This window comes from Phyllostomus discolor, chromosome 6 (genome assembly GCF_004126475.2).
Source record: "Phyllostomus discolor isolate MPI-MPIP mPhyDis1 chromosome 6, mPhyDis1.pri.v3, whole genome shotgun sequence".
In the NCBI taxonomy this organism is placed as follows: domain Eukaryota; kingdom Metazoa; phylum Chordata; class Mammalia; order Chiroptera; family Phyllostomidae; genus Phyllostomus; species Phyllostomus discolor.
The window spans coordinates 14,884,336-14,895,351 of record NC_040908.2 but is presented as its reverse complement, the minus strand read 5'-3'; the positions used below and the strand labels follow the sequence as shown (position 1 = coordinate 14,895,351).

The 11,016-nt window shown below is 44.9% G+C and overlaps 1 protein-coding gene across 3 annotated transcripts; it reads left to right on the top strand.

Moving 5' to 3' along the window:
• Positions 1-65: 65 nt before the first annotated feature.
• On the top strand, positions 66-10,891 carry SUPT7L (SPT7 like, STAGA complex subunit gamma). Of its 3 annotated transcripts, none has more exons than XM_036027787.1 (5): positions 66-365; positions 2,321-2,821; positions 6,111-6,435; positions 7,118-7,355; positions 8,775-10,891. In XM_036027787.1, the coding sequence occupies exons 2-5, from the start codon at positions 2,409-2,411 to the stop codon at positions 9,035-9,037; spliced, it is 1,239 nt and encodes a 412-aa protein (XP_035883680.1). In that variant the 5' UTR covers positions 66-365; positions 2,321-2,408; the 3' UTR covers positions 9,038-10,891. The 3 variants fall into 3 exon arrangements, with proteins under 3 accessions (XP_035883680.1, XP_028371764.1, XP_035883679.1); XM_028515963.2 differs by having other exon boundaries at positions 2,210-2,821; XM_036027786.1 differs by lacking the exon at positions 66-365 and adding an exon at positions 381-1,190 and having other exon boundaries at positions 2,210-2,821.
• Positions 10,892-11,016: the final 125 nt, after the last annotated feature.

Sequence of the window (11,016 nt, the reverse complement as noted above, 5' to 3'; positions counted from 1 at the left end):
CAACTGTCAGACGGGGACATGTTTGGAGGTTGCACACCGAGTAGTAAGGACTTCCTGTGGCATAGCCCGACTGCAAGAAGCGCTTCCGGCAGCCTTGGGCCACTAATCCATAACCAGCCTTCCGGCCCCGAGGTAATCCTCGGCTCAGGCCTTTCCGGGTAGATCCGTCCCCCAGCCCCGCTCCCGCGACGCGGCAATAAAGAGTGGCGTCTCCATGGCTCTGTCCAGGGCCAGCCTCCTCGTCTCCCCGCTGCTCCGGGCATCAGGCGACTCCAGGACTCTGTGATCTGCGCGTGAGCCTGCTGAAGCGCCCGCGGCTCCTGGGCATTCCTTGGGCTTGGAACCTGCTCTTCGTACTCCTTTCGGTGAAGTTAGGGGAGAGGGCGATTTTTTGGTCCCTTTCTTCATTCATTAATTCGTCCAATAACTTATTCTTTCCAGAACCAAGTTTTGAGGCAGCATGTGTGGTGGTTAAGAGTGCAGACTCTGGAGCCTGTCTTGATTTCCCTCCTTGGCCATTTGTGACAAGTGGGCAAGACAGTGGGTCTCAGCTTCCACACATGAGAAATGGGATAACTATCTACTTCATTGGGTAGTTGAGAAAATGGAATTAAACAATTCAGGCAAAGTCTGGCACCCAGTAAGCACTCAGTAAGTTCTAAATATTACTGTGAGCCAGACACTACTAAGATCATGGTTTTGAGAGAGATGGGAGAATAAAATCAGTTGAGGCAAGAACTCACTTAAGTCCAGGGGTAAGTGCCGTGATGGAACGTGCAATGCTGTTCAATGCGGTGCGGGGAGAATAGAATGGAGGGAGATGTGCTGGGGAGGTCTTAGAGGGCGGGGACTTAAGAATGAGTACAAGTCTACCAGGATGTGATGGGCGGCAGGGAATTTCTGGCAGAAAAATTCCTTGAAGAATGCATGGCATGCTCAAGAAACTGGTTGTATGATGATGCTGGCACTGAGATGGTCATTTCCTCCAGGAACTGGACTTCCACCGTCCAGTGTCTGTACCTCCAGAACAGCACTTACCACCCATTTTCATATTGAAGTGTTCTTTTTATGGTTCACTCCCTCACCTCCGGTCAGGGATCTTGCATTGGCCCTTGTCTCCTCCCATAATGCCTGGTATTTGATAATTGTTGTTGAATTTGAAGAGACATATAAGTGGTTAATCTGGAAAGGTAAGTTGAAGCCAGATTGTGAATTTTGTTGAATGGTAGACCAAAGAAATCCGACTGGCTTTTTCGGATAGGCAATGGGAAGCCATTAATCTGAGTTTTTAAGAGTAAGTGTAGCAGTACTGGACGGCAAATTAGACACAAGGAGAGATGGGAGGAAGGGAATACCAGTTAGGAGTCAGCAGAAGTCTCTCAGATTCTTCCTGTATGTATATCAGAAATTGAAGGCATTAAGACCATTTAGATGACTGGTGAACACATTTTTCTCCACAAGGACCAGTTAAAAGGTTCCCATACACAACACACAGAATAAAAAACACATTTTCCTATTTTAACTCTACTCCCTTTTCTCCTGCTGACCCAGGACATATGTGTCAAGATAAAGAAGTATTCCACCTGGCTGGTGTAGCTCAGTGGATTGAGCATGGACCTGCAAACCAAAGGGTTGCCGGTTCGATGCCCAGTTCAGGACACATGCCTGGGTTGTGGGCCAGGTCCCCAGTACAACGTACATGAGAAGCAACCACACATTGATGGTTCTCTCCCTCTTTCTACTTCCCTTCCCCTCTCTCTAAAAAATAAATAAAATCAAAGAATAAAATATAAAAAACAAAAATAATTGTTGAGTAAATGAATAAAGAAAATTTATTTTTTTTTAAAAGCCCTGGCTGATGTAGCTCAGTGGATTGAGCGCAGGCTGGGAACCAAAGGGTTGTCAGTTTGATCCCTAGTCAGGGCACATGCCTGCAAGCCAGGTCCCCAGTGGGGGCCATGTGAGAAGCAACCACACATTGATGTTAAAAAAAAAAGAAAAGAAATATTCCAGGTCTTATTTAAGTAACCGGCTTTGCAAATTGTTCGGGATTGGGAATGATGATGGAAAATAGAGTCCCAGATGCTACTGCAGCTACTAGTCTCTTAGTAACCCAGATTTCACCATGCGGTTCAGTCCAGTAGGAACTGTCATTGTGTATGATTTGCTGACCGCCATCTAACAGTTGTATTTCTCTTAATTTCTTCAGGGAGAACATCGTTACTCCTATGGTGTGGCAGACACTGCCATTTTTCTAAGTGGTCTTGAACAGCCTACTGTTTACATAAACAACAGCTAGACTTCATGTTTTCCACTTCAGAAGCCTATAATCTACAGCTGGCAGAGATCTGAAACACTACTTTTAGGATATTATCTGCATTTGACTTGAAAACTCTCCTTACTCCAAAATGTTGAGATACTGGGGCGAGATACCAATCTCATCAAGCCAGGCCAACCGAAGTTCCTTTGACCTGTTGCCGCGGGAGTTCCGTCTGGTGGAAGTCCATGACCCACCCTTGCACCAGCCCTCAGCCAACAAGCCCAAGCCCCCCACTATGCTGGACGTCCCGTCAGAGCCGTGCAGCCTCACCATCCATACCATTCAGCTGATCCAGCACAACCGGCGACTGCGCAACCTCATTGCCACAGCCCAGGCCCAGAGTCAGCAACAGACGGACGGTGTGAAGACTGAAGAGGGTGAACCCCTTCCTTCTTGTCCTGGGTCACCTCCTCTTCCCGATGACCTCCTGCCTTTAGACTGTAAGAATCCCAATGCTCCATTCCAGATTCGGCACAGTGACCCAGAGAGTGACTTTTATCGGTAAGTCAAGGTTTGGCTATGTCTTACTTTTCTCAACAAAATCTTCCCGACAACCCTGTTAATAAGCATGTAATAACGTTTCCCGGAGGAAACTGAGAATGAGAGTCATGTACTCGGCCGCAGTTGCTCAGGTAATTAGTGGGAAGTCTAAGACTTGAACCCCGATCTTCAAAATCCAAAGTCTGTATTTTTTATTTTCTGACCCAGTAAATATTTATTGAGTGCCAGCTATGTACCAGGACTTTACTAGGAGCAGGTCCGACACTGGTATGTAAAACAGGCCATGGCCTCATAGTCCTCAGAACCTAGTCTGTCCCTCATTTAAAATGTTTCATGGATTTAGCTCAGTGTCCTCAAATTGAGATTCATAGACTTATTCTGGTATTATTAGGAACCCATAAGTTCTATATACAAGAATTTTTTAATGGTGTACTTTCATTTTGATAACACAGTTTAAGAAATAACAGTATAAGCCCTGGCTGGCGTAGCTCAGTGGATTGAGCGCGGGCTGCGAACCAAAGCATCACAGGTTCAATTCCCAGTCAGGGCACATGGCCTGGGTTGTAGGCCACGGCCCCCACACATTGATGTTTCTCTCTCTTTCTCCCTCCCTTCCCTCTCTAAAAATAAATGAATAAAATCTTTTTAAAAAAAGAAATAACAGTATAAAAACATTCTTGATCCATGCTACTCAAAATCTGGTTGAACACCGGCAGCATCAACATCACCCAGGAGCTTGTTAGAGACGTGGTCTCAGGCCCACCCAGACCCGCTGCACTGGAATCTTCCCTGTAACAAATCTCTGGCAGATTCTTGTGTGTGTGTTTAAGTTTGAGAAGCCCTGCTCCAGAGGCTTTGAATGGCTGACTTATAACCTAGGGCTACTACAAGAGTTCAGTAAGTTTGCATTTGGTGCCAAATAACTTTTTCTTTTCATTTTGAAATTTGTCAGACCTTCAGAAAAGTTTAAAAAACAGTACAGTGAACTATTACTCTGGTTATATGGCAGGTTAACATTCTGCCATATTTACTTTCTCCCATATGTTTGTATACACAAATGCATATACACATTTTTTTTTGCCAAGTATTTTAAAGTTGCAGAGACATCACAATATTCATGTCTAAATTTTTCACCTTATCCTAAGAATAAGGACATTTTCCTGCATAATCCCCATGTTATTATTACACCAAAGTAAATGAACACTTAATTAAATGATATCACATAACAAGTCCATATTCAGATTTCTTCATTTGTCCCCAAAATATCTTTTGTAGGTAAATTTTCCCCAATCCAGGAGTTAACAAAGATTGATGCATTGCATTTGGTTTATGCCATTTTAGTGTCTTTTAAGCCAGAATAGCTTTCTCCTTTATATTATTATTATTTTGTTTTTATCTATTTATTTATTTAAGTTTATTGGGATGGCATTACTCAAGCTTCCTTCTTTTTAAAACACATATTAATCTTTTCTTGAGAGTTTAGGTCATTTGTCATCTAGAATATCCCACCTACTGGATTTGCTAATGTTTCCTCAAGATTAGATTCAAGTTAAATTTGACCAAAATTCTGCATAAGTAATATTATATGTCACTTATTGCACCTGCCTATTGATTATAATAGTTAGTACTATTTAACTGTCTCAAATTGATGAGAAAAGAACAGAAATAGATTTAATATGTAAAAGTTGCATTTGGGCTGATGAAGGCCAGATGATGTCATGGTGAAGTTGGGGTCATAAGTAGGGGAGGAATAATTATGTAACTACACGTAGGGCACATTTTTATAGGTATGTCCAACTTAAAAATACTTGCTCTGTAGCAAGCAGTACCATTTCAAGAGCAAGTTAATTGTAACAAAATAGTATTATCCATCATATTAAATTGATGTTGCTACTTAGAATTTTGTAGTTTTGTGTCAGATTTCTAACTTTATTGTTGCAAAGAGCTATACACATCAGAGGGTCATACCTAGTTTGTTTTATACATATTTAACTGTGTAACAAAAATAATTTGCATCAGTTATGAGGGTGCCAAAAGAATTATTTTCCTTTGAAAATATATAGGCCCTTGCCCTGGCTGGTGTGGGTCAGTAGACAAAGTGCTGGCCTGCGAATCGGAAATACACAGGTCCATGTATTACTCAAGTAAAGCTAAACTGTTTAGCCTTGTTTATTAGGCACTTCTGAGGCCTGAAGCATTTGGCCCAGAAAGAATGCCTAGGAAATGATGATGAAAAGTTATTTGGCAATGGTTTTCTTATTTTCCAACTGTTATGTGAATTGCAGTGGTCGCTACTGAGCAGACAAGAAGAGTAAAGTGGGTGGGTATTCCCTAAGCGCTCTTTGTACAGCAAGGGCTGGCCCATGCTCGTCATGGAGCAGGGGAGAGTAATTTTCTGTAGCCTATTTTCTTTTTCTAGATTTTAACAATTTACTTCCTTTGTCAAGGCGAAGTAGAAGGTAGGAAATTTCAGGAAATAGGTACATTACTAGAGGCTGTTAAAAGTTATTTTTAGGAGATCAGACAACTTTTTGAAGTTATCTCTTGGAAAGGTTACGACTTCTGCAACAGTGACTAGGCACAAAACGGTGCCTTATGAAGAACGTGGGATCTGGCCTCAGAAGCCCCAGGTGGCACTGATTAATAACACCTGGACCACTTTGGGCAAGTCAGCCCCTCTGAACCTCCATTTCGTCACCTGCCAAACAGCAATAATAATATGGACCCTACCCATTTCACAGCACAGGAGAGGATTAAAAGGCTCTGTAAGCTGTATATGCTACATTGCTTGTAAAATTGAGTTGCTTCCCCAGTTTTACAAGTGGTCTGTTGCAGTCAAGTGAGAATCTCCCAGTTGGGACTGTAAATTTCTGAAAGGCCGTGTGCTGCCCAGCATGGGAGGGAACCACGTTCCAGTGAGATGACCAGGGCACCATCGAGCAGTGTCTGGGCTACACTCTTAAAATTAATCAGATCCTGTAAGAGATCAAAATTGAGCAGCTGGTGTAAGAAGGATCCTTTCTTTTCACTGGGCGCCCTTTTATACTCTTTCTCACAGGCACTGTTGCCCAGGCAAACTGCAGTCAGAGGAGCTCAGAGACACAACTGCGGGTTGCTTAGACATGCTCTGCCTGCAGCAAAGGTGGAGCTGGGCTGTGTAACCTGCATAGAATTTCCCTGGGAAGCTGGGCCAGCAGCTTGATTGGGATTGTAAAGCTTGTAGGGAGACAGGACAGGTCAGCCTTTTGCAAGAGCACTAGTAACGCTACGGCCATGTCTCTGCTTTCAGTGGGAAAGGGGAGCCTGTGACCGAACTCAGCTGGCACTCCTGCCGGCAGCTCCTCTACCAGGCAGTGGCCACCATCCTGGCCCATGCAGGCTTTGAGTGTGCAAATGAGAGTGTCCTGGAGACCCTAACTGATGTGGCACACGAGTATTGCCTGAAGTTCACCAAGTTGCTGCGCTTCGCTGTGGACCGGGAGGCCCTGCTGGGGCAGACTCCCTTCCCTGATGTGATGGAGCAGGTGTTCCACGAGGTGGGCATCGGCAGTGTGCTCTCCCTCCAGAAGTTCTGGCAGCACCGCATCAAGGACTATCACAGTTACATGCTACAGGTGAGGGGGCCTGTGGAGAGAACGTAAAAATGTGTAGTCCAGGGGGTTCGGCAGGATCCCACAGTTGCTATAGAATGCAGAGCACAGGATCCTGGGACAGGGTGGACACAGCCTGCTTTCCTCAGGCCCAAGCTGAGATTCACTGGCCTCGTCACAGACCTAGCCAAACAAATCAGCGGGGGGATACTCCCCAAGGCTGGCCAGGTGGGGAGAGACACCACTTTGAGTTAGAACCAGAAACATCTCATCTCTTCAACACTTGTGGCCTCAGGCAAGTCCTAAGTTTGTTCATGGTTTTGGTTTCCCCAAATCTAAAATATCAAAAGGGCCCCCTTTTTAACACCCAACAAAAAAGTCTTTGCTAAGTGATTCTGATTTCCTACACTATTCATTACCCACCTAGGGTACGTATGTTAACTGTTAGTTTTGATAGCCAAAAACGTGGTCTTTTGTCCCAGTTCTGATTTAGATTTGTCTATTTTTCACCTTTATGTAACTTTTCATTAATGATACACACTCTCTGCAAACAAATTTTATGTGCCAGCTCAACACCTTAAGCAAATTCCTTCCATTCACAGTGGATGCTTTATTCGCATTCATATGCATATTCTGTTGGCTTTTCCATGACTACCCAACTTGTTTCTGACGTTTCTGTGGAAAATTATCCCCTGCTTGCCAACAGATTAGTAAGCAACTTTCTGAAGAGTATGAGAGGATCGTCAATCCTGAGAAGGCCACAGAGGACACCAAACCTGTGAAGATCAAGGAGGAGCCTGTGAGCGACATCCCCTTCCCCGTCAGTGAGGAGCTGGAGGCTGACCTTGCTTCCGGAGACCAGTCGCTGCCCATGGGCGTCCTCGGGGCTCAGAGCGAGCGCTTCCCCTCTAACCTGGAGGTGGAGGCTTCACCACAGGCTTCGAGTAAGAGAAATCCACTTACTTCGGTTCTGGGAGGTCCTCACGTCTCAGTACCTTTTGCGCTGCGGAATCATACTCTGAAGACAGAATAACTAAGGTGGGGGGTGGGCAGAAGAATGAAAAGTCTCACAACAAATACAGCTTCACTGATCTAGAGATACCGACAATCTCCTCTCTCTAACTAGAGGACAAGTGCAGCTTTACAAGCGTTCTTTAAAGTGACTCCTACTCAGGTTGTAGATGCAATACGTATTGATCTGTTGGTTAGAAGTGAGCTCAGCTGACCCAGCGAGGTACGCAGCTGTCCCCTCCTTCCCTAAAGGGGTGTCAAACTCATTTTCACCGGGGGCCACATCAGCCTTGTGACTGCCTTCAAAGGGCCGAAATAATGTTAGGACTGTATAAATGTAACTACTCCTTAACTGTTAAGGAGTTGAAATTACATTCGGCCCTCTGAAGGCAACTGCGAGGCTGACGTGGCCCCCGGTGAAAATGAGTTTGACCCCCCTGCCTTAGTGTCTGTATTGGTCCTTCCTGGTGCTTATACTCAATTAAGACAACTTCCAGATAGACAGAAGAGAGTTAATTGCTCAAAGATGTGTCAACAGTTGGGCTTCCTTGCTAGAGTAACACAACAAATTGGAGCTAAAAGCAATTGAAAAGGAGCTACACAGAGGTCGCTGGCCTCTTCTAGCTAGACTCTGCTGTTACTTTACGGACCAGGATGGCTTGATCCTTAGGTCAGATTGCAAATTAGTCCAGACACTGGTTCTTTACAAATATAAATTGCCATTTCATCAATGCACAAATGATGCAACTAGCAAATCCTCCAGTGTGGCCTAAAGAGAATTAGATCGTGGTTTTTAAACTCGGGCGGAGCCTTTCAGCACAGAAGAACGACCTTTCAGCACAGAACAAGGTTGCTAGAACACACAGAGGTAGGAGGGCCGTGTCGCGGACTTCAGGGCGTGTCTCCTTTCGGCAGTCTAGGAACCGCCAGCATTTTGGAGTGATCACTGACTTTTCATAGTGTGGGACAGGACCAGAAGGCAGGGAAACAAGACTGCCCTGTTAAAGAAGGAGGGACAGGCAAACTTAAAAAGAGCCTGTGGGTCGTACCTGCCCTTAGGCCATTAGACAGGGAATCTTTCCACATACAAGCAGTTTTACTTCCCTGGTTTAGCAAAATGGGGGGTGGGGGGAGTGTGGGGTTGGATAAAGGAGGGTGGAGGAAGTGGAACGGAAGGTATTCATAGTTGGTCTAACTTTTTGAAGCAGAGAAATACAACCATATTCTCCAGCCAAGCAGAGAGTCAGAACGTACGCTGAGCTCCAAACCCATCAGCCCGTCCTGGAGAGTATATTCATTCTACTTTGTTCCAGCGTGGGCTCACCAGTCGTTTCATGTTCTTCCATTTCCAGGCACAGAGGTGAACGCTTCCCCGCTGTGGAACCTGGCCCACGTGAAAATGGAGCCTCAAGAGAGCGAAGAAGGCAACGTCGCTGGGCACGGCGTGTTGGGCAGCGACGTCTTCGAGGAGCCCATGTCAGGCATGAGCGAGGCCGGGATCCCGCAGAGCCCCGAGGACTCGGACAGCAGCTACGGCTCGCACTCCACTGACAGCCTCATGGGCTCCTCCCCCGTTTTCAACCAGCGCTGCAAGAAGAGGATGAGGAAGATATAAAAGGAGGGGAGATTTTTCTGTCCAAAGTAATAAACCCAACAGAAAACCCAATGTACTCGAATTTGTTTCCACCTTGATTTGACTCAAACACAGTGGACTTTCCTGATTTCAGTGGAATCAGACTCAATGAAACAAGTTTGCATCTTCTGTACCCAAGTTTTGTAGTTTCCCATGGCAGCCACGCCACCTCTCGCAGAGGTCAAGACACTGGGACGGTTTTCAGACCTCAGCACTGGCTGTCACCCCTGTCCTCACTGTGAGACTAGGCAAGTGTGTTAGCCTCTCTGGGGCCGTCTCTCTTGCACAGCTGAGAAGAATTGTACCCCTCCGGCCAGTGTGGCAGGGCTCTTGTGAACACCCAGATGTTAATAAACCTCCCAGCTGGGCTTGAACAGACTCACGAGTAAATGTGTGCTGGTATCAGATGTCAGCTTGCTCATTTAATTTGCTTCATTCTTGGTTCAGTTGTTGGGAATCCAGTACTATTACCTAACAGGAAATAGCTAAATTCTGTACTGCCTTTCCATCAGCAGCCTTTTAAACTCTTGCTGCCCATGAAGTCTCTTAAAATTGTCCGTGGTAACAGACTTTTTGGTTATTCAGACAGCCCTCTCGTACCTCATCCACTCACTTTCTTCTTGCTTTAGATTTATTCCATCTAGTCTCATCCTTTTTGTCTGTTTTCTTAGTTCCACTCAGATCTTTAAAATGTAGTCATACCTTGGTACTTGTTGGCTTCAGAACTTGTCAAATCCTGTACTTTGCACTTTGACAAGAAAAAAACGTTTCAGCACTCGACACTTGCTCTGGACTCGTCACACGTGCTAGAACTTGTGCGAGGCACACCACTGCAGAAGGAAACTTTTCATCGTTTGGTATCGGTTTCGGCACTCACCTCAAGTTCTGGAACAAATTAAGGACAAGTACCAAGGTACCACCGTGTTTTTATTGTATCATTTCTTCAGTTGTTTCTTTCCTTTTCCCCTTTCTGAATAAGACGAACAGGGCCTGTCCAAGGACAGGCTTGTGCTTATTTCATATCTGCTTGGCCTTAGAGGACAGCCGTCCGTTCCTCAGCCAGAATTCTACATCTGCACATTACCCTCCTACTGGATGCACAGCCTCTAAAGTGGTAATAGGCACCTCTCTACTCTTCATGTCCTCAACAACCTTACTGTCGCTACTCACCCACCAACCACTCTACTGCCCTGCCCGGCATCGGATAGTCTGTCAGTCTTACTAAGTAAACGGTGCAGCACTGGGGTGACGAGGAACACTTGGCAAATGTGTGCTTCGTGCCTTGGTAATAGGTACCAGCATGTTAAACATTGCTGAAGGTTGCTTTTCAGGTGCAGAATGCAAGCCTTGTGACATTCAGAGCACTCCTTTATTAAAGACCAAAATCAAGGCACAGCTTCAATTAGTACATTCCTGAGTGTCTTAAATGCCCCCGGCATTGAGAATAAAGATGAATGCAATAGCAAGGTTATAATCTGAACTGTTACCAGTTTATAAGTTTGCTAATTGTACATCCTTAGCACACTATTTCAACCCTTCCTTTTCCAGGCTTAGCTTTGTCTTTTGTGAATAAAAGCGGACATTGGTTTCCATACAATAGCCATCTAATATTTAATTCAGTTAGGAAGTATTTATTGAGGACTTATTATGTGCTATGTCCTTTGCAAGGGCTACAAAGATAAGCAAGACTTTGTACCTGCCCTTATGGAGCTGATAGTGTAGGCCATATACATCATTCTTTTTTTTTTTTCCCACTACCACTTCCACCCATCCTCCTTCCCCCCACAATCCACACAAGTTATTCCTTAAGGGAAAATTATTCAAAGGCACTAAGGGGGAAAAAAAACAGGTATATTCAGCGTTTTACAATGCATATGGTTTCCTCTAGAACAGGTTCACATTTTCAGACCAGTGGTTCCCACTAGGTATAGAATATTGAAATACTTCATGGTAAAATAAAA